General features: G+C 38.4%; 1 protein-coding gene across 4 annotated transcripts in view; it reads left to right on the top strand.

Moving 5' to 3' along the window:
- The window catches only part of Trip11 (thyroid hormone receptor interactor 11), a 78,643-nt gene that overhangs the window by 1,930 nt on the left and 52,639 nt on the right, over positions 1-24,074 (top strand). For 2 of the 4 annotated variants that reach the window (XM_028888300.2, XM_028888298.2), the window contains exons 2-9: positions 5,170-5,231; positions 10,484-10,594; positions 12,875-13,153; positions 16,990-17,049; positions 18,957-19,122; positions 19,793-20,155; positions 22,955-22,995; positions 23,694-23,780. In XM_028888300.2, coding sequence (XP_028744133.1) covers positions 5,170-5,231; positions 10,484-10,594; positions 12,875-13,153; positions 16,990-17,049; positions 18,957-19,122; positions 19,793-20,155; positions 22,955-22,995; positions 23,694-23,780 — 1,169 coding nt within the window. The remainder of the gene's footprint in view (positions 1-5,169; positions 5,232-10,483; positions 10,595-12,874; positions 13,154-16,989; positions 17,050-18,956; positions 19,123-19,792; positions 20,156-22,954; positions 22,996-23,693; positions 23,781-24,074) is intronic. The other 2 variants (XM_028888299.2, XM_028888301.2) reach the window with 2 other exon arrangements.

The raw sequence follows: 24,074 nt of genomic DNA, 5'->3' as shown, positions 1-24,074 counted from the left end.
TGTATAGTTGCTAGAAATAGAGTAAAATGGTTTGATAGAAAAAGTCCTTATATTTAGAAGGAAAACTGGGTTGCTGCCCAAACCCATGTTACTGCTTGGGCTTCCCTTGAGTGGAAGGTTCATGACCTGGGACAGTTAGAATGAGGTACAGATAGGGAATAACAGTATTTCTTTGATCTTAAACTGGAAAATAGGCACCCCAACCTGATGTAGAGTTTATTATGTTTTTCTCACCAGAGAGCTTCGTGTAGTCTCAAAACCACAAACAAAACCCCTACTTTTTGCTTGTTTGTTTGTTTTTGTTTTTCTCCTTTTGGAGACAATGTCTTATTCTGTAGCCCAGACTGTCCTGGCACTTGTAGTATAGCCCAAGGCTGACCTCAGATAGCATTTCACCTGCCTCACCTTCATATAGTCTCAATTTTAAAATCAAAATTTGCTTGATTTGTTTTTCTGAACCCTGTAGCCCTGGCAGGCCCAGAACTCACAGATCTGCCAGCAGGGCACTAGGATTACAGATGTTCACCACCAAGTCTGATTTATAGTCTCAATTTTAGTGATTTGGTTAGCTGCTAATCTTCCTGACCTATAAATCTTTATCATCTTTGTTTTGTGTCTTTTTTGTTCATCTACTTCAAATTGGTCATCAAATCTTGTTCATCCTGTGTCATAGTTTTCCTTTTTCTTTATAACTGCTGCGCTAGCTCAGATTCTGCCTCTCCCAGGTTGACTCTCTTCAGGTCTGGTTCTTAATTCATTTTCTCTTGTACTGCCAGTGAGGAAGCTGTGGCTTGTTCTGCTTCTCTGATCTCTCAGCATTCACCCCAATAACTGGCACTGGGTTTGTTTATTGATAAGACTTTTTAAGATTCATGTTACATGCCAGTCTAAAAATAAATTTGCTTAAAAGTTTCTTGACTTACAGAAAAAAAAAACCAAAAAAAAAAAAACCTTTTATTTTGGGGAGGTCAAAGACCTGTTCTCTCTGGATTCAAACTGTCTTTTCTAGTTGCCGTACCAGTTTCCATACCTACTGTTGTATATAAACACGTGCAGTCTGCCACACAGAACTGTGGCAGGTTTACCTACCATCGCAGGACTCTGAATGGAAAGTCTTCTCTACTTCCTCCTTTACTCTCCTTGGTCTGGAAAACAGTTTTTCTATACATACAGCCCTGCTGATAGATCAGGGACTTTGTGAAAGTCTGAGTTGGTTGGTGTTCTGTATTCTAACAGAGCTTTGTGTATTATTGTCTGATAGCACTAATGATACTGAGTGATAGTTTGTCTTTTTCCTTGATGTATAAGAAGGGGTGTGTTAGTTATTTTCATATTGCTGTGACAAAACACCATGACCAAGGCAACTTATAAAAGAAAGCACTTAATTTGGAGACTGAAGATTCCAGATGGGTAGAGTCTATGGCCGTCATGGCAGGGAGCATGGCAGCAGGCAAGCAGGCATGGTGCTGGAGCAGTAGCTGAGAGCATACATCTGATCCACAAGCACTCGGCAGAAAGAGGGAGAGCTAACTGGGAATGGCATGGGATTTTGAAACCTCCAAGCCTGCCTGGAATGACACACCTCCTCCAGCAAGGCCACACCTCCTAACCCTTCCCAGATAGTTCTACCACCTGGGAACCAAACATTCAAATATATGAACCTTTGGGGGCCATTCTCATTAAAATCATCACAAGGGGATTTTTTTCCTCCTTCCTATATATATTAACCAGCATAGGACATCGTCTTTTGTATGCTGTTGTCGATGTTCAATAAAAAATTTCCCTTCGTATTATGTAAGACTTGATTAATACCTGTTTTGTTGTTGAAACTTTAAAAAAATTAGTTTGGAGTAGAGTTTATTAAGACACTCAGATATTTAGTGTCAACTCTATGTCAGCAGTGAACAAAAAAATAACCCCCAAATAGCACTTTAAATATATTTTGAAAACCATCCATATTTACAATATTAGAAGGTTGCTTTTCTGCCACTTTATTGTAGCCAAGGTTAAGAACTTGGGCTTTTAGTTGTGTTTGGGGTTTTATTTATTAATTTTTTTCCCTCAGGGCTACTGGGTGTTGGAATCGAGGGTCTTGTGCGTGATAAGCACAGAGAACTTGGGCTTTAAAATTAGATTGACAGATTCAGGTTTTGTTTTTGTTTTTGTTTTTGTTTTCAAATACACTACAAGTTGTGGGATCTTTGACAAATTATTAAATACTTATCTCTAATACAGTTTCTGGACTGGAGAGATGGCTCAGTGATTAAGATTACTTACTGCTCTTGACCCAGGCTTGATTACCAGTACTCACATGTCTGCTTACAACTACTTTTAACTCCAGTTCCAGGGAATCTCAACCCCCTTAGGATCTCCAAGGGCTCCTGCATGTGTGCAGTATACATGCATAAACTCAGGCACACATTCATAATTTACAAAAGGGAATTTCCTTATCTGTTCAAAAGGAATAAGCACATCATTTGTAAATGAGAGAATTAAATGAGATTCTGAATGTATGTTATCTAGGACTGTGCCCAGCAAATAGCAAGCACTGAACACACAGGCAGGTATCAGGTTTTCCCTCACTGAGAAGGCCAGGGGGTTGCTGCTGTTGTTTATTTTCCTGTCGTAAGACTTGTTAAAGGCAGGATTGGAGCAGGGAACCTAGCACACAGGCCCTGGGTTGGATCCTCAGCATTAGAAAGAGAAATGGTGGGGAGTTTTTATAAAGCTGGTTGAGAGGGTGGGTTGCATGGATAGCCAAGGTGGTTTGCATAAACTTTTCAAGTCCCTCTTTGATACAGTTGCTACTTTTAGCAATTACTCTCCTAAACAAATTAGATCTTACTTCATTTTCTTGAGGATAACATTAGGCATTCCTTTTGAACTGAGTTTCAAGCAAGATGTCCAACACCTGTCAAATCAATCCTGCCTTATAGTTTTCACAAGACTGTCACTGTAATTTATAAGCATGCCGTGTGTGTGTGTGTGTGTGTGTGTGTGTGTGTGTGTGTGTGTGTGTGTGTGTGTTTGTGTGTTTTAATAAATGGTAGTTCTGGGAAGTTATGTTTATAATGTTTATTATTATTACTATTATTATTTTCAGTTTTTCAAGACATTTTTTAAAGTGTTATTAACACTCTTCTAAATAAAAATATTGTTTGTTTATTTATTTATTGTGTATGTATGTGTATGCCACATGTATGTGTGGTACCGTTCGAGGCCAGAAGATGGTATTAGACTCCTGGATTTGGAGTTATAGGTGGTTGTGAGTTGCCTGATCAGGATAATGGCAACAGATCTTGGGTCCTCTGGAAGAGGAGCTGGTGGTCTTAATTTCTGAGCCATCTCTCTAGCCTGGGCCTTTTGTTTACTTTTTATTGTGGGGTCAAGCCCAGGACCTTGACTAAGCAAGCAGCTCTACTTCAAAGCTCTATCTTCTGCCCTGTCCTGTTCTTATAATGTTTAGATGTATAATGTTAAGTAGTGGGAAAACTGTAGTACCCACAGGAAAAAGGATGTAACTGTATAGAGGACAGTTTCCAGCAGGATTAGTGGTGCCATTTGGCATTGTTGGACCCTATGTTTACTAATTTATTTATTTTTAATTTTTATCCACTTATTTGTTTGAAACAGGGTTTTGTTCTATAGTGCAGGCTGGCCTCCATCTCAGGTCCTTATACTATAGTCTCTTAAACTTTTGGAATTGTACTTCCCCTGCACCCCAGATTCATTTATTCTTTGGTACTGGATATTGAGTCAGGGCTTTGAATGTGCTCAGTAGTACCATCTGAGCTATAGCTCTCAGCCTTTGACTACCCTTAAGTGAAAACAAGTCAGAATGATTTCATCCTTGTTTTTTTTTTTTTTTTAAGATTTATTGTGTATGTGTGCATGAGTATAAGTGAGACACACACACACACACACACACACACACACACACACAGAGGGAGGGCAGAAGCGGGAGGGGAGAGAGAGGAGAAGAGAGCACATATGTGCATGTGCATGCCCTGGTGTGTATAGAGGTCAGAGGACAACTTTTTAGGAGTAATTCTCTCCATCCACCAGGGTTTTGAATCAAGGTCTCTTGTTTCTGCCATTGCACTGTATAAATGAGCTATTAATTCTCTTCTCTTCTCTTCTCTTCTCTTCTCTTCTCTTCTCTTCTCTTCTCTTCTCTTCTCTTCTCTTCTCTCTTTTCTCTCTCTCTCTCTCTCTCTCTCTCTCTCTCTCTCTCTCTCTCTCTCTCATCTTGACACAGGAATGATGGATTACAGGTTTCAGGTACCTCATCTGGCTTTTCATGTAGATTTTAGGAATTGACTCAAGAGGTTAGGACTTTTACTCATTGAGACATCTTTCTGGCCCCTCATCCCTATTTTCAATGAATTATGTTTGTGTTACTCCTAAGTATTCTCAGAATATTTTTATGTTTTAATTATCGGTCACTAATTTTTTTTATAGTCTTGGGACTAGAAGGTAAAAGTAAACTGTAAGCTCCAGTTGAGTACGTTTTATGCTTATATATTTATTTGGTTTTTCCAGACAGGGTTTCTCTGTATAACAGCCCTGGCTGTCATGGAACTTGCTTTGTAGACCAGAGTGGCCTTAGCCTCACATAGATCTGCCTGCCTCTGCCTCCTGAGAACTGAGGCTAAAGGCATGTGCAACCACCGCACTGCAAAAAGAGAATTTTATTAAAAACTTCAAATTTCAACTGGGCAGTGGTGGCACACCTCTTTAATCCCAGACAGAGGCAGGCAGATCTCTGAGTTTGAAGCCAGCCTGATCTACAGAGTGAGTTCCAGTACAGCCAGGGCTGTTACACAGAAGAAAAAAAAAACTTCAGATCTCATACAACAAAAATTTAAAGAATGTTTCCAAGGGGTAAAGCCATACCTCTTAAGGTGTAGGAGAGAGGAAGAAAGGGTAGCCTGTATGCTAGTGAAGAACATCAGTAGGGAAGTCCTGGTAAAGATGGAATGGTACTTCTGACTAAGCTTTCCAGAGGTCTCTTCAGGGTTGGAGATACAGCTCAATGGTGGAGCACTTGACTGATGTGGATTAGGCCCAGGATTCAGTCCCTTAACACCAGTCCCACCCTATGAAACAACTGTTTATTACTCCATATGGTGTTAATCAAATATTCAGTATATACTGTTTGTTTTGTAGCAGATTTGCTCAATTCCGGGAGAGAGGAAAATGAAGCTACTCATTCAGTCTTAAGATCAGAGGTAAGGACAATTAAAGACAATTGTCAAACTTCAGGTTTTCTCTTTTGAAGCTGTGAAAGTTACTGAAACTTTTAGAATTTTTAAATGTACCATCTCACCTTTCAGCTTTTTCTGTTCTCAGGGTTTTGTTTTGTCTTGTCTTGTCTGTCTCCCCTAAGTAAAGAATGTCTATGTTTGCCATGGTTGGTTCTTTTATAGTCTCATTTCTACTTCTATTTATTGGAAGTAGGAAAACTGCTAAATGTAGAAATAGTTGTCGTAAAAGTTTATCATTGACATTATCCAGCAGTGTGCCACATTGTAATGGTACATTTGTTTGTTTTTTTGTTTTTGTTTTTGTTCGAGACAGGGTTTCTCTGTGTAGTTTTGGTGCCTGTCCTGGATCTCACTCTGTAGACCAGGCTGGCCTCGAACTCACAGAGATCTGCCTGGCTCTGTCTCCCGAGTGCTGGGATTAAAGGCGTGTGCCATCATTGCCTGGCACATTTCTTTGTTTTTTGCTTATTATCTGTTATTTTCTTTTACTTTGCTTTTTGAGCTAAGGTTTCCTATGTAGCCCAAGCTGTCCTTGAACAGGAGGTCTCTAGGTCTTGCCTCAGCCTCCTGAATGTTGGGCTAACAGGCTTGTCGTAGTCAATGTTCTATTGCTATGAAGAGACACCATGGCCAAAGTAACTCTTATAAAAGAAAGCATTTAATTGAGAGCTGGCTTCCAGTTTCAGAGGTTTAGTCCATTATCATCATGGTGGTAAGCATGACAGCAGGCATGGCCTGCATGGTGCTGGAGAAGTAGTTTAGAACTACATCCTGATTCACAGGCAGAGAGGAAGACACCACCTAATGTGGGTTTTTGAAACCTCAGATCCCACCTCCAATGACACACTTCCTCCAACAAGGCCACACCTCCTAATCCTTTTCAGATAGTTCTGCACCCTGATGACTAAGCATTCAAATATGAGCCTATGGGAATAATAAGATAACTTTACTGTTTTGTTTCTTCTGAGTCAATGTGTAGTTGTGACTAATTCTGGATATTATATTATACTTAATAGGAATGAGAAAAGCTTGGAAAAGTTCAGAGGAAAGCCCTAAAGAAATGAAAAGGATTTCAGAGTGGGAGCTATTGTAAAGGACTATCAGAGCTCAACAATTTAGCCTTGGGATAAGAACAGCAAAAGAACACTTAGTGTTGTAGCGAGAGATGTTCTTAGAGGACTGTGGTAAGCATGATTCCCTCAATTCTAAGCCTATAAAAAGAGAACACTGAATCTAGATGCTAAGACAATATTTCCTAACAAGTCTTGTTGAACTCTGGTCTAGGATATCAAGGTGAGATTGTGGAATTTGAAAGTAGAGGAGGGACTTGTGAGAGAGGGACATTAGCACTGAGCCTCTAGAAGATAGCATTGTGGTGGCACTTTGAGACCTTAGCACAGTCACTTGATAAGGAGCACAAGTGCAGCAGTGGCACATGAGTTCTTAGTAAGACCGAGCTAGAAAATCCTTGAGGAGGCCCTCATTGGTACAGACCCACCCAGGAACGTTAGCAGCAGAGTGTGCATGCTGCTGTAACTTAAGGGAATTTGCCAGTGTGTATTTTGGGGGAAAGTGAGAAAGATGAACCTACTTGAATAATGTCTGCTTTGTACTGAGTCTAAGAAAGGCAATAAAAGTCTTCTGTCCTGTAGATCTCAGTCCCTTTAATGCTTTTTATGGCCATATTATCTATGGCAAGTATGGTTCTAGAGTTTAGAAATATTTATTTGGGGAGACACATCCACCCCCTGTAAACCACTTCCTCATTTGATGTACTCAAATACCAGAGGGAGACAAGGGCTCTATTATGGTGGTACTGTAAATGAGAGCGGTTCTTGTTGTGTCTGCATAAGTACATGCCTACATAGGCCTATGTCCTGCTCTTGTTCTAGCCTTGCTCCAGCACCTACGTCACCTTGTGATCTGTTGTTGTTCAAGACTCACTGATGTCTGAAAATAAGGTGATGGGAGCAAGTTTTAGTCTAGAAGGGAAGCAATGTGTTTCCAGGGGAGATTAGGTTTGCCTGTGAGTGGTTGACCGCATTCCTTAGGGCTCTTTTTATTTTTTACCTTTGGTGTTTTGTGTGTGCAAGTCAGGTGTGTGTGCCACAGCACGTGGAGGTTGGAGGACAACCTCAGTTGTTGGTCCTTACTGTCCACCTGAGACAGGGTCTCTTGTGGTTTGCTGTTTCATATGCCAGGCTACCTGGGCCGCAGGCGTTCTGGATTCTCCTGAATCCACCTCATGTCTAAAAGTAGGAATAGTGGGATTATAGACGAGTCTGTGTGTTCTGGTGTTCTGAGCTCTGGCCCTCAACTCGTACAGCAAGCATTGTACCTACTGATCTACCTCCCTAGCTCTGTTTTTTGTTGTTGTTGTTTTGTTTTTGTTTTTATTTTTTAGAGACAAGGTCTTGCTATGTCACTGGCTAGCCTATTCCACATCATGGTTAGGAGTCCATAATTGCAAACCATATGAATTCACCTAAGCTGCCTTTTCCTCTTTTTGCCAAGGAAATAGTTATTACATTTATTATTTATGTCTAGTAGACTCTTTTAGTCTTTCTTATATTTTTTTATATAATGTAAATCATTTTTAAGAAGTGTGAATAAAATGATAACGAAGAACTTTCTTTTTTTGTTTTTTAGACAGGGTCTCTCTTTGTAGCCCTGACTGTTTTCAGACTGGCTGTAGACTAGGCTGCCTTGAACTCACAGAGATAGGCCTGCCTATGCCTTCCAGTGCTGGAATTAAAGGTGTGCACCTCCACTCCTGACTTTACTAGAAGTTTTAATAGTTTATAAATATTGCAAACCCTAATTTTTAGTGTGTGTATGAGTATTTTGCTTACAAATGTCTGTGTACCACATGGGTACAGTGCCTGTGAAGAGCAGAAAGTGGCATCACATCCCCTGGACTGGAGTTATAGATGGCTCTGAGCCACCATGTAGGTGCTGGAAATCAAACCTGGGTCGTCTGGAAGGAAGAACAACCAGTGATCTTAACTGCTGGGCCACTTCCAGCCTCCTATTTCATGGCTTTGAAAGCATGGAGAGTTGGGTGTGATTTGTGTTATATGCCTGCAATCCCAACTATACTCAGAACATTAAAGCAGAAGAGAAGATCACTTGGACTCGGATTCAGGCCAGTCAGGATGAAATAGTAAAACCCTGTCTCAAAACAAACACAAAATAGGCAATGTTCTTTAGATTCATCTGGCCACTTACTAACTCATGCATAAACAGAAACATAATTATCTTGTAACTGTTGATTATAGATTTCAGCTGCCTCCTATGTCGACTTTTGGTTGTTTTTTCTTCCTTCTTTTCTTTTGTGCATATTTACGAACATGTGGAGGCCAACGGTCAACTTTGGTTGTCATTTTTCAGGAGCCATTCACCTTGTATTTTGTTTGTTTATTTGCTTTATTTATGGGTGTTTAATATGCATGTATGTCTGAGTACTGTATGCATACAGTGCCCATGAAGGCCAGAAGAAGATTCCCTGGAATTAGTGTTACAGACAGTTGTAAGCCATCACGTGGTTGTTGGAAATTGAACCCAGATCCTCTGGAAGAACAGTGCTTTTAACTGCCATCTCTCTAACTCCAGGTTTCTTATCATTGAGACAGTATCTCTCACTGGGACCTGAGGCTTACAGATTAGTTTAGGCTGTCTGGACAGCAAGCTTACCTGTTTCTGCCTTCTCCATGCTGGGATTACAACATGCATCACCATAGTCACCACCATGCCATGACAAGGACTTTTGTTTTGTTTGAGATAGTGTTTTATTGAGCCCTGGCTAGCAAGGGACTGTCTATGTAGATCAGGCTGGTCTCCAACTCAGAGAGATCTGGCTCTCACTGCTCTTGAGTGCTGGGATTAAAGACATGCATTATACCCAGTCATGTAATATTATTATAATTATTATTGTTTATTTTATGTGTATGTGTCTTTTGTCTGCATATGTCTGTGCACCACATGTGTACAGTGCCCTTGGAGGCCAGAAGAGTGCCTCATATCTCCCCTGAGACTGTGGTTACAAATAGTTGTGAATATCTATATGGATGCTGGGAATAGAACCTGGATCCTCTGGAAGAGCCCTCTCTCCAGCCCCAACTTATTTTAAGAAACATTTATTATTTTTAATTTATGCATGTATGTGCATGTCATGCCAGTCCCTGAGGAAGCCAGTACTCTTAGCCTCTCCTTGAACTGAGGTTACAGGTGGTTGTGAGCTTCCTGATGTGTGTGCTGGTGTTAGACTTGAGGGAAAGAGACCACTCTGATTATAGTGCCTTTCTTTTTTTCTTTTTCTTTTTTTTTTGTTCTTTGTTTCTTGAGATAGTGTCTCTCTATGTAGTCCTTACTGTCCTGGAACTCACTATGTAGACCAGACTGGTTCCAAACTTGCTGAGATCCACCTGCCTTTAGCTCACAAGTACTGGCTTTAAAGGCCTGCACCACCAAGACTGGCCTCAATTGAAGTGACTTGACAGACAAAACTTTGGTCTTTTTCAAGAGGATGTGCTCAGGAGTGTGAGCACATCTGGATAGGAAGTGAACTTGGTTTTTATTCTAACTATGTGGTGACTGGGTCTCTTCTCCATGGCTGGGGTGTGACCTCACAGTCTTTCAAGATTGGGCTCAAAGGAAATGAAAGAAAGCCACTTAATTTCCAGCAGGCCCTTTGTGTAAACCAAGGTTTTACTGGGTATGTAGGGGGGATTAAAACATCTGTATAAAAGTCTTTGAATTCCTTGTCATAAACATAAATTTTACAATGTTTGATAGAAAGAGAGAGAGAGAGAAAAAAAAAAAAAGCCCTAATGTTTACTGTTCTTTATACTGGGAACCAAATTTGGGTACTGTACCAAATTTGCTCCAGGACTAAATGATGCTGAGGCTGGCATAGCAATCAACTGTCTTTACCAACTGAGGCATCTACCTAGCTTTACCTCAGCTTTTCCCTGTTTCTTTAAAACTGATAAGTATTTTGGGAACTTTGCCAGCTTCTGAGTTTGTTGAAGAGAAAATGAAGCTAGCATTAGGATTTTAATTTAAAGGTGTATATTAAAAGCTAGAATTCAGTCCGAGACCTTTGATATTTTACATCATTTTTTTGTGTAATTTTTTTATGATATGTGCATGTAATGATTGCTAACATGCTTGACTTAAAATCTTTTTGTTGAAAGTACTTTTCTCTTTGCTTCTAGAATGAAAGACTTAAAAAGCTTTACACTGACCTAGAGGAAAAGCATGAGGCCTCAGAACTGCAAATCAAGCAGCAGTCCTCCAGTTACCGCAGCCAGCTGCAGCAGAAAGAGGCAAGAGCTGACCCTCATTACTTCATCCTTCCTTCATGGCTATTTTTATATTCATGAAAGCATTAAAAATATTAGAGTTCATAAAATTGGGGAAGCGTCCCTCTTAAGTTTATTTTAGAAGCTAATCTTCAGGAAGAATAAATTCTAGCTTCTAAATGAAAAGTCTTTTATAACATATTTTAATGATCTGTTGCTTACAATTTCTGATATTTATGAAATATAATTTAATGTATGTTCTTAGGTTTTAAAAACATTTATTTAGTTTTAATTGTTTGCAGTGCTTAGAATTGATGCTAGATACTTTTCTGAAGTTGGTTTTAAGTTAGTGTGATCATTACTAATGCTATTTTCCTTTGTAAGAATACATTTTGACTGCATATGTTAATACTTTTTGTATTGGCATGTACTTGAGTTTTCCACATAGAAGTGTATTAAATGTTTCACAATTCAGGTTTTTTTTTTTTTTTTTTTTTGCTAATATTTCTATTTTCTTTTAGTTTGGTTAAAATGATTGTTTTGGCATTATTTTATCTTTTCTTTGAAGTCTTAATAATTGACAATAGGTAGATATTATGTAATTTAACCAATGTTACCCTGATTCCTGTTGTAAATTTTCTTTTGTGTTTAATTCATAAGTAGAGTCCAGTAAATGCTTCCATTAAGTTGACCCATTTCTTATTTTATTATCCAGATCCTTTGGATACTCTTTAGTTTGTTGACTAACTTCATTTCTACCACAGTCATCTTTCGGGTTTTACATTTGAGCAAGGACTGAGACTGTAGCTCAGTAGTTGAGCAGAGTACTTGTCTGGTGTGGGAGGCCCTGCAAAACAAAAGAAAACCAGAACACAACAAAAATGTAGATGAATTGGTTTCTAGTTTTTCTGGTGATTTGTTAAAATAGAGTAAAAAGTATGCTGCATTTAAGAGAAGAATAAACAGAGCTAAAGTTTCTAAGCTAATGATAATTGATAATTTTATATTAAAATTAATTACTGCAAGAATAAAACAAATACAAAAAAGAGAGATACAAGTTCAAATTAAGCTTATATGCCTTTTTTTCAGTACTGAGGGTTGAACCCAGTACCTTGCACATGTTCAAGCACTTTACAACTAAGCTATATCCTAGCCCTCTTCTTAAAATTATTTTTTAAGACAGGATCTCATGTAGCCCAGTCTGGCTTCAAACTTGCTATGTAGCTGAGGATAACCTTTAACTTCTGAGCTGCCTTCTGTCTCAGTCTCCCGAGTGCTGGGATTGCAGTATGTGCTACTATGCCCTGTTTTATTTACTGCTGGGGATCAAATCAGAACTTGATGCTTATAGGAAAAGCACTCTACCAACTGAGCTAGATCACCAGCTCTTTTGGGGGTGGTGGGGGAGTATGTGTGTTTTGTTTTTGTTTTTTTCTTTTTCTTTTCTTTTTTTTTTTCTTTTTGACAGAGTCTTGCTAGGTAGCACTGTCTGCTCTAGTACTTATATATAGCCCAGAATGTACTCAAATTTGCAACAGTCCTCCTTCCTCAGCCCCCTGATTACTGAGGTTATAGATATGTTCCACCACACATAGCTTTATAAGTTGGTATTGGCAGCCTTTAGTTAGAACTCTGCTTAAGAATTCAGAATTTTTATACTATTCTCTCTCTCTCTCTCTCTAAATAGGGTCAGGTTGTCATGGCCTCCTCTTGGCTGGTTTTAAAGTCTGGGCCTCTTTTAATGCACATTTCTTTCTAAGACTTATGGGCTAATAACCATAGGCTGACTGTTATCTTATCTAGGAAGATTGGATTAATAAATCAAAGCATTCTTTCAGTCATGTTGTACAGACTGTACAGAGTTACTACTGATTCATGAACCTCTTGGTCCTACCTAAATCTAGCCATGGTCTGATTTACCTAAGTTACCTAAGACTTCACTAGCAGGAGAGTCCCGAGAAAACATTTCAATGTATAAATTACACCTGTCTGAGAAATTTCTCATGTCTGAGAAATTACCTATATTTTGGTAATAGCAAACTCACATTCCTCTTAGAAATTCAGTGCGTTAGTTGACATGTGAGTAAAATTCTAATCTTCATACCATTTCCAACGTTATCTGAACTTTATGGAATTATGCTTGTCTTTCAACTAACAGTTTTGTGGTTAGGGTATGGTGGAAGATCTTAATTCACTTAATTGTGCTATTGTTGGGTCATCATGCCTTTCAACATTTGAATCTATAAGAAGGCCAGTAGCATTTTTAAATATATGTTCTCTAAAACATGGATTGTAAATACATAGGAAGAAATCAACCACCTTAAAGCAAGACAGATTGCACTCCAGGATGAACTGCTCAGACTTCAGTCAACTGCCCAGTCTGTACATCCAGGATCTGGCAGGGTACCAGCAGCCACTTCATCACCTTCATTGAGTTATGGTATCAGTCATCATGTGTCAGCTTTCCATGAAGATGACATGGACTTTGGTGATGTGATCTCATCACAACAAGAAATAAACAGATTATCAAATGAAGTTTCAAGACTCAAATCTGAACTTGGACACTGGAGACATATTGCTGAGGTTTGTAAAAAAAATTGGATGAATTTGTGAAAACTATGAGTTAGTAAAAATGCTGCTATTATTTAGGCAGAGCATTTGGTACCGGAAATAATTCTTGACTAGAAAAATAGAAAAGATATATTTGTTTTCTAATGCAGCATCCAGCTTTCTTTTCAGCCTCAGTCTTCTTTTCTGTGTGATATGTAGAATTTTTTTAAATTAAAGTAATAAATTCACTTTTAAAAAATCAAGATATAAACCCAGACTCAAAAGATAAAAATTAAATTGAGCTAGTACCCCTGAAGTCTTTGGTGATAGAAATACAGAGCTTTAAGACATTGTTTTTGAAACTGTGTTAGGATTTTGTCTGAGGTCTTAGAAACTCTAATAACATGGAAAATGAACTTTTGATCATTAGTATTAAAAATACATTGTTATACTGGGACTGAAGAGATGGCTTTCCATTAAGAGCACTGCCTGCTCTTCCAGAAGACCCAGGTTTGATTCCTGGCACTCACATGGCAGTTTACAACTGTAACTCTGATTCCAGGGGGCTCTGATGCCCTCTTCTGACCTCTGTGGATCCTGCATGCACAGATCAGACACAACAACTACACATACAATAATCTTTAAAAATATTTGTTAAGCTGGGCATTGGTGGTGCACGCCTTTAATCCCAGCACTCGGGAGGCAGAGGCAGGCGGATCTCTGTGAGTTGGAGGCCAGCCTGGGCTACAGAGTGAGTTCCAGGAAGGGCGCAAAGCTACACAAAGAAACCGTGTCTCCAAAACGCAAAAAAAAAGAGTGTTATATCTAATGCACTAGAAATTTAGTGCTGATATTTTGTGCTGTAAACTTTCTTCCAAGGAACTTGTGTCTGTATACCAAGGGTTCTTTGTTGTTGTTATTGTTTTCTCCTTCCTTTTGAGACGAGGCTCTCATTGTGTAGCCTTGACTGGTCTGGAATTGACTTTGTAAACCAGGCTAGTCTTGAACTCATAGAGATCCCCTTGCCTCTGCCTCCCTAAGGCTAGGAATAAAGGTGTTCACTGCCACACCCAGCTATACCAAGATTATATGCATTATGGAGGTTGTCAGTAGACAGTAGACATTTGGATTTAACTTCATCAGTATAGGGGGATATAGCATATAAGTATATTTCATTATATTAAAAAACCAAAGTATGTGGGTGTAATCAGGTTATGAAAAAGAAAAATCATCTCAATTAAAATTTTGCTTACTGTGTGCAGTACTCAAAACCTTAGCTGAGACTGTCTGCTTGTCCATCTTACCTCCTCGAAGCCAAGTTTTAAACTTTATAGACAAAGAATAACCTTGAGCCTTGAAAATGGCCTGGATTTCCTTTGTGTTTGGAGGCTTTGGTTTAGTGTCTGTTTTAGGGTCTTAGGAGCTTCAAAGAAGTGCCAGGCAATTGTGATAATCTGGAATCACAATTAGTTTTTTTTTTTTTTTAATTCTATTTATTTATGTGTGGGGTGAAGAGGAGTTACACACACACACATGCATGTTAAGGTCGGAGGACAGCTTGTGAGAGTCAGTCCTCTCCTTCCTCGGTGTGAGTGAGTCCTGGGGATTGAGTTTAGGTCAGTGGTCTTGGCGGCGAGTGCTTTACCTGTTGAACCATCTTGACAGCATGGTACACACCTGTATTTCCAGCATTTGGGAGCTGAAGCAGGAGAATTTGGAGTTTTAAGACCACCTTACATAGCAAGATTTTATCTAAACAACAAAACAGTCAAGTAAGCAAATAAAAGAAACATGGTTAGGTTAAGGGTTAATAGGGAAGAGATGGCTCTTTTTTTTTTTTAAATGTATTTGACATATCTTGAATGCTTAGTATATGGAAGATAAAAACTGCACTATAAAGGTAGAAAAGGCATAACTGGAACCTTTCAGCAAGGCTATTTTCTAGTTAAGACAAAAAAAAATATTGTTTGTATTATACTTTATAAAATGTTTTCATGTATTACCCCAATATATATTATTATCCCTAACATGTGGGGGCATTTATTACTTTTGTTTTATAGATAAGGAGTCTAAGTTATTACTATAAACAATATTCCTATTGTCAGAGTGATTAATTCACACACACACAAACACGTTTTGAGTATTGAAGTGATGGCTACTGAATGCTAGGCAAGTACTCTGACACTAAGCCACATCTTGAGCCTCTCCCACTTCCTGTGCCTCCTGGACCTCTTCTGTTGCCCAGGCTGGTGTGACCCTGCCATCTTCCTTTCTTAGCTGCTCTGTCTAGCTGGGGTTGTTGATGTGTACCATCACACTTGCTCAGATAGATGTCTTTGACTGGAGCTTTGGAGTCTTACCATTATATGTTCTTTCAATCTTAGAGCAGCTTTGGTTCAGTAACATGTCATACAATAAATGTTAATGAAGATAAATGAGTGGATACTAGAGGTTTGGTTGGGTAGTGGAAAGGTGGATAGATGTTGATCAAATACAAAATTACCTATGCACGAGAGAAATGAGTTCTGGTGTTCTTTGTATATTAAGGTGGCTATGGATAAAAGTAATAATGTATATTTCAAAATAGGTAGAAAGAATAGAGGATTTTGGATACTGTCACCACAATAAACATTTGAGATGATGATTCTAGTCACCCTGCTTTGAACATTGCATACATAGTATGTACATGAATTGAAACATCACAGTATACCTCATAAGTATGCAGAATTACTAGATATCAATTAAAAAATTTAAAGATTATGAACAATATGTAAAATTTAAAAGTTTAATTGTGTGTGTCGGGGGGGGGGGGGGATAGGTAAGTAGTTAGGGAGTGTGTGTGTGTGTGTGTGTGTGTGCGCGCGCGCGCGCGCGCGCGTGCGCGCGTGCATGGATATGTACATGTGAGTGCAGATACCTATGAAGACCAGAGGCTTCAGATCCCTTGGAGCTTGAGTTTACAGGCAGTTCTGGGCTGCCTGACACAGATGCTGGGAATTGGATGCATGTTCTGAAGAATTAAGCCATCTCTCAAGCCCAGTCAGTATACAACATTGAAAGGAATCTGAAAGTTTTTTGGTTAAACAAAGATTATTCTGTATTAAGTAAAATATGACCTTATGAGTAAAATCATTTTATTTTTAGTTTGTTTGAGACAGGATCTCATGTCACCCAGGCTGGCCTCAAACATCTGTGTAGTCAAGGATGATCTTGAACTTCTGATCCTCTTGGCCCCAAGTGCTGGCATTACAGATTTTGTGTATTGCAGGGACTCCTAAATGCTAGACAATCACTCTACTAACAGAGCTACATCCTCAGTCCTGTATTAAATCATATTTATTTATTTATTGTTTTTGTTTTGTTTTGTTTTGAAGCACTATGTAGCTCTCACTGTTCTGAAACTCATTATGTAGATCAGGCTGGCCTCAAACTCATAAAAATCCACCTGCTTCTGCCTCCCATGTTCTGGGATTAAAGGCGTATACTACTACACCAGGCTTCAAATCTTTTTAAAAAGACCTTGACTGGCATTGGTATTGGGTAACTTTTTATCATCTTAGAAAGCTATTCAGTTATCCTCATATTCATATTTTGGTTAGCTGGTAAAACATTTTATTTTTTCCATGTAAACTTTATTTTGTAAAACTGTTATCTCCTCAATTAGTTAAAAAGTTCTTGACTGTGGTGTCTTTTATTTATTATGTACTAATAGACTAAAGACTTGGAAAAGTGTATGGTATTCTTAATCAGAATATGTCTGGGAAATGCTCTTGTTTTACAAAATAATAAACTTTTAATAAAGTTTGTGACTTTTTGTTTTACAGAAAATATCAGTGTAATTTTTAAAAATTCTTTCTTTCTAAACTAAGGTGCAGGGAACACAAAGCTCTGATCAAACCGAAATCTGCAAGCTGCAAAATATTATTAAGGTAAATCAAACTGTTGATTGCCAATATCTTCTATGCATCTAATATCTGTATATTATAGATATAAGCCAAATTGGTAGGACTCTTAGTTATAAATTGATTACATAGATGATGATACTCAAGAATTTTGTTCTTTTTCAACTGTTTTATTCTTTTTTCTTTTTCTTTCTTTCTTTCTTTTTTTTTTTTTTTTTTTTTGGATTTTTTGAGACAGGGTTTCTTTGTGTAGCTTTGGTTCCTTTCCTGGAACTCACTCTGTAGCCCAGGCTTGCCTTGAACTCACAGAGATCCACCGGCCTCTGCCTCCTCAGTGCTGGGATTAAAGGTGTACGTTACCAATGCCCAGCTGTTTTATTCTTTACAGTAAAGTTTATCCAAGAACATTTGGTTTTAAATGTTTTCTCAATAATCCTAGATCTTTGTATTTTTCTCTTTCTCCTATTTCCAAGTTGATGACATTTTAAGGTTTGAGCTCAAAGAATATTGGCTAAAATGCTAACATTCACTGTAAATAACTATTTTACATTACTAATAGAATTTTTCTGGGTTTTGTCAGTTCTTTCTTTTATGAAAAAAGTCTTGGTTACATATATTCATTATGGCAGTGAATTGGTTTTAATTATAGTCAGGTACAGAAATTTTAGTTTTGGCTTAATGTTACATTCCAAGTGTAGGTAGATCCCAGAGTCAGATGTGTGTGAATCCTGGCTGCACCCATTATCAGCTGTGCTGCTTGGGCATGTTATGTAACCTTTCCTAGAGTCTGTATTTTCATCAGTCAGAACACCGTCTTACAGGGTTGTTCAGAGGTGTCAGTGTAAAGATCAGTGTTGGTACATAGGTTCGTAGGATTCCAGGATTATTTTTTTCTTAGGAAGTGGCAGCTACTTATTATTAGGATCCTTGGTGATATACAAGAACCTTTTCTGGTTCGGTAAAGCAAAAGATTTACTGGATGGTCCCAGTAGTCTGTGTCGGGAGAGATGGCAATGGGAACGGCTCTGTGACCCTCTGAGAACACACTAGGCAGACTTGAAGATGCAGCTCGGTGCTCTTCCAGGTCAGGACCTGGAGAAATTTTATTAGCTTGGGTGGAGGCACTGCTCTTGGCAGTTTGGGAGTTCAAGACTGACAAAAGGATGATTGTTCAAGAGAATAGCAGCAGAAGGAAAACCTGTATGGATTGAAGAACTCAAATCTGTTAGAGCAAGGTTGTTAGTCTTTCAGATTAGATGATGTAACTAAGTGATACATCCAGCACTCTAAAACTTTCAGATTAGATGATGTAACTAAGTGATACATCCAGCACTCTAAAACTAGGCTATACTGGAAGTGTGGACTGCATTCTGCATAACGAGACTGTGACTAGCTGTGTTCATCGTCAGAGTTTTGCAGTGACCTCCAAGATTAGCCAGAGAGCTGGATGTGGCTCTATGCACCTGTAATCCCAGCACTAGGGAGGCTGTGACAGGAGGATTGTCACAAGCCAAGGTCAAGCCTGAGCTCTATATTGAGTTCCTGGCCAAGCAGGGCTACATAACAAAGACCTGACTCAACAGCAACAACAAAACAAAGCCAGGTTGTTGACTCTAGTATTGAGGGAATATGCCATTAGGAAAAGAAGGTGTTCTTGGCCACGGGTATAAGGGAAAAGATAGCTTGTGTATCTTTTGTTTCATTGTGTTCTTGATGTTTCCCTATTAAAAATAAGACAGCTCTTTAAAATCCTAAGAAGGCATGGATCTGTCAGAATTGTCCTAATTTGGGGACTGTGGTTGAATGCTTTTCAGCTTTAATATGTTTAGATAATTTTAATAATACAAACTTCTAGACAATAGTGAGATGAATCACTTTTTACTGGATTATTTATTAATCATACATGTAGTTAAATTTATTCTTGTTTTTTTAAGGAGCTTAAACAGAATCGAAGTCAGGAAATTGATGACCATCAGCATGAAATGTCAGTATTGCAGAATGCTCATCAACAGAAACTGACAGAGATAAGTCGTCGGCATCGAGAAGAGCTAAGTGACTACGAAGAACGAATTGAAGAACTGGAAAATCTGTTACAGCAAGGTTTGAGTTTACTAACTCACAGACTAGATGACATTGTTAAATAACAAGCCTTAGAAAATTTGTAGATCAGAATATTAGACTACTGTCATAAACTTAGACCAAGGCCTTTGGAATAAGAAGTGGCTCATTCTGGCCGGGTGGCAGTGGCGCACGCCTTTAATCCCAGCACTTGGGAGGCAGAACCAAGCGGATCTCTGTGAGTTTGAGGCCAGCCTGGTCTATAGAAGAGATCCAGGACAGGCACCAAAACTACATAGAGAAACTCAGTCTTGAAAAACTGAAAAAAAAAAAAAAAAAATGGCTCATTCTGCTCATTGCTAAGTTTGCAGTGATGGCTGTAGACATGGAAAAACCTTCTGCACCTATAGAATGGATTGCTTTGCATTGTTTGCTGATGATGCTACAGCAAAAAAAAAAAAAAAAAGGAGTATCTTCACTTTGTTTTAGACTCAGATATATAGACTTTTTAGTAGTTGATTCAAACGAAATATTTGACTGTTTATTTATTTAAAATTATAAGATAGTTAATTTGACTTTTTAAGTTGTGTGAGTTCTAAATCTCTTAAGTCTCTGTATTGTACATAGTAAGCAATTTACTTTTTGGAACTTGTCATTTGATTCCTCTTTTTTTTTTTTTTTTTTTTTTTGTTGTTGTTGTTTTATGTTTTAGGTGGCTCAGGAGTTACAGTAACTGATCACTCTAAAATGTATGATATGCAAAACACTATTCAGATTCTACAGACGGAGAAAGTAGAATCTACCAAAAAAATTGAAGAACTTGAGGATAAAATAAAAGAGATATATAAAAGATTGTCTTCTGCAGAACATGATCGAGAAGTTTGGAAGAGGGAACAGGAGCAGCTGGAAGTGGAAAAGCGACAGCTGACTGAGCAGTGTGAGCGCTTGAAGCTGGAATGCAGTACATCACAGCCTCTTGCTCGGGGCCAGAGGGACGTTGTGACAGAGGAGGAGAGGACTCTGCCACAGAGTTCCTCAGCTGCAGAGGTCTTGAGATTACAGCAAGCTTTGACTGGTATAAAATGTTTGGAACTTACATTGGTGTTTCTTGGCACTTATAACTGTATACTCTATGGAAATGGAGTGTTTATGGAAATGACTTTGTCATTTGAGTAGATTGTGAGGTGTGGTCAGCACCAAATAGGAATTGTCTATAATAAGGGTTAAGGATTAGCAGGATGTCTCTCAACCTCCCTTCCTTATTCTTTTAGGTGTTTACATGGAAGTCAGTGATGTAGGAAGCCAGATAGATTTCTGAGAAATGTGTATGGATATAGGAATTGTTGTTCATAGGTATTGGTCTGTTCCTTTAATGTAGACAAAACTCAACATTGCCTGTAACTAATCAGAGTCCAGTTCTCTCCAGTTAAGGAATGTAGCATTCCATCAGCAAAAATCCATTGTTATCCTTTGAAGTGTTCTATATGGAAGCAAAGGCTTGAGTGACAGGAACCATAGATAAATAGACTATTATTTTCCATATTCTAACTGATGCTTAGAATTTTAAATACTAGAACAAAAAAGTTAGTATTAAAGAAAATAGGCAAAGCACCAGTATTCATACATAGCAGGAAAATAGTGGGAGGAAACTCTTTAGCTGAAAATATGCATCTTATTTTTCATTTTGTCCTCTTTTAGTATAAACTCTGTATGAACTCATTCATCCCTGCTCTGAAAATTTCCAGCTCTTGGGTGCTAGTGAACACCCATGTCTCTATCCTCAAATGCCACTCTAGCATGAGCTCCTGACCTGAATGACCAAATCTATATATAACATGGATTTTCAACCTAAAATTAAATTCAAAGTAAGATCATCTTCTCCTTTCCCTTTCTCATATTCCTTCTCCAGTCTTTGGGAAGCAGAATTCTAGAAGTCAACCTTGACCGAGTCTTGTGGTTTTTATTTCCTTGGTTTTTAATTTGTGTGTGTGTGTGTGTGTGTGTTGTGTGTGTGTGTGTGTGTGAGAGAGTGATATTTCAGGATTGCATCCCCACAACCAGGGTTTCTTGGATGCATCAGCACTGGGAGCTGCCACTTAGGCAAAGGGAAGGCAGTTCAGGGGGATCTGGACCCCCAAATAGCTCTCCTCATTTATAAAATAAGTGTGTTAGATTGAGTGAGCCACCTAAGTTTGTCTAACAATAGAGCCACTATCCTAGTCCTTCCCTCTTTTCCCGTTTCTGTAACCATGGACTTACATCAATCAGTCATAATTGCTTATTGTCCAAGTTAACTGTTACAGATCTCTTAATGGAGTAAGTAGAAAAATGGTTAAGAACAAGAAAGAGGATTGGGGCCTGGAGGAGGGCTCAGTTGCTAAGAGTGCTTACTGCACAATCATGAGGACCAGCCTTTGATCACGTCAAGCTGAGAGCTTTGTGTACCTGAACAGGAGGATTGCTGTACCAGCATGGCCTAGAAAACATGAGTTTCAGGTGTAGGAAGAGACCCTGCTTCAAAGGACTACTAAATAGATGGAGAGTCACAGAGGAGGAAACACAACACCCTCTTTTGGCCTGTGAACAAGCACACAGATGCACTCACACATGCAAATCAAACTTTTAAAAAAAAAAAGAGGGTTGTAGGACTGGAGTACTCTGTGGGCTACGTGAGTTGCTATTTGCAGGCTTTCCTTTTGAACAGCATCTAGTCCAAAGTGAGTGTTAGAAAGTGTTGGCTTTTTATTCTCTGCATTCCATTGTTCTTCAATCCATCTTTTTTTCCTTCTATTCTGAAGTGAGAATACATTTTTAGAAATGCAAAGCCAGTTAAGCCCCTACTTTCTGGCTTTCTGGGAACTTGTGGTGAAATTGGAACTTTGTTAGGTGGACATGGCTGTTCATCTGGTCCCTTATCTGCTTCCTCAGTTTATTCTCATTGCCCAGCTTTGTAAACTTTAGCCATCATGAACTCTGTGGTTCCTTCAGCCGGCTGTAGTAGTCTCTAGTTCCCTCTTGGTGGTATTTGCTGCATTGTGTGGCCAGGGTGTTCCTAGTTTTTCTTGGCCACCTGATAGTCCACTGACTCAGTGAGGTCTTAACTGCCACCAGGGAGGGGAACTGCACTGCTCCTTCCTGAGCCCCTCTGTTACCACCTGATTTGGACTAGATTTTGGCTGTTTTGCCCTCCTATTGCCCATGTTCGATGTATCACACCAGATTGTAATCATTGTTTACTTGCTTCTGTCCCAATTCTGTTCTGAATTGTAAGCTCATCAAGAGCAAGAACTGAACTTTTCTGTCTTTTTGTCTAACGCTGGCTTTGTCATAAATGCTCAGTTGTCCTGGAATGAGCATTAAATGAATTGCTTCTGCTGATCTCATGCTATTCTGTCTCTGGGTTCTTTTTCAGAACCTTTTTTCTCTATGGATCTAAATGTAGTACATTCATTTCTAAGTCACTTCAGATGTTTGAGAGATAATTATACTGTTACAGTGTAAATTTTTATTTATTGCTTTTCAAGTTTTTCATTTTAATAATAATCTTAGACCTGATACTGTTTCTGACTATTCAAACTAATGGATTATATTTTAAAACACATTGTTACTATTTTTTATTAGAACCATAACTTACAGTGATAATTCTTACACTCTTCCAAAGCATTGGACTTTAACATGGTTTTAAGCTTGTAGCTTACTTTTTATAGTCATAATAGAAATGGAAAATGGCAGGAATGTTTTTTATTTCAAACTGTCAACCTGCTTGCTAGTTATAAACATACTTTGTTTTAATGGGCTGCACCTCTGAGTTTAATGTGAGAGGTAATTATTAAAATATTTTAAGTAATGTCAGGTTCATTTATTGTTTTTACAGATGCTGAAAATGAAATAATGAGACTAAGTAGTTTAAACCAGGTAACTTCTTGTTATGGGAGAAAGTTTTGGGCATTATTTTACTATCATTGTTTTTGCTTATCTTTTGTTTTCTCACAAATTCATGTAAATTTACCCTAGGAACTTTCAGTAATCTGTGCTTAATGATCAATAACAAAGTTTTTGCATAAAAATTGATATGTTTGGTGTGTAATGGGTAAAGGTATATTATTTCAGAGTAACTTGACAGTATAGACAAGAACCTGATCCTATATCAAAGTAATGGATGCATTTTAATTTTCCTTAAAAAATTCAGTTTTTTTAATGTGTGTGTGTGTGTGTGTGTGTGTGTGTGTGTGTGTGTGTGTACATGTGTACATGTAAGTAGGGAGTTCACAGGATAATTTTGTGGAGTCCGTTCTTTCCTTCCAACTTTACATGGGTTCCTGATATCAAACTAAGATTCCCAGATTTGCACAGCAAGCACCTGTACTTGCGGAGCCATTTCGCCAGCCCATGTGTATTAATTACAAGTTTCTTTGTAAATATACTTTTATATTTTTAAATATAATAAATAAGAATGTCGAAAATGAGCGACTGATTCTAAACTGTACAACATTGATTCTTTATCTGTTACTAAAAATATTCTGAGTATAATTGTACAAATATGTAACTAGACTGCTTTCTTGTAAACTGGAAATTCTGTATTATCTGAAAATACTACTTTAACATTTTTATAGGATAACAGTCTTGCTGAAGACAATCAGAAACTTCAAATGTGTGTCCAAACTTTAGAAAAAGAGAAGTCATTATTGAGTCAAGAAAAGGTAGGTGCTGTTAAAATGGGGTAGAATTAAAATGGTGTGTGTCATAGGTCACGGCTAAGGATCAGTTCATATCAGTGGAATGCTTAAGTGCTAGAGTCCTCAGAATAAGTCTGAGCTCATTGAGATGCTTGCCAAGCCAGGTTGGAGTAGCTGGGCAAGGTTCAGAGTGTGAGAGGCTGGCCAGAGTGTTTGTGCAAACATAAGCCAGGAGGCATACAGATCTGGGCAGAAGAGATGTAATTTCTGATGGGGCCCTGACAGCAGCACCTACAGGCAGGGAGATGTCCGGCTGAT

The sequence above is a fragment of the Peromyscus leucopus genome, chromosome 14 (genome assembly GCF_004664715.2).
Source record: "Peromyscus leucopus breed LL Stock chromosome 14, UCI_PerLeu_2.1, whole genome shotgun sequence".
NCBI lineage: Eukaryota > Metazoa > Chordata > Mammalia > Rodentia > Cricetidae > Peromyscus > Peromyscus leucopus.
This window is presented reverse-complemented; position numbering and strand designations above follow the sequence as displayed.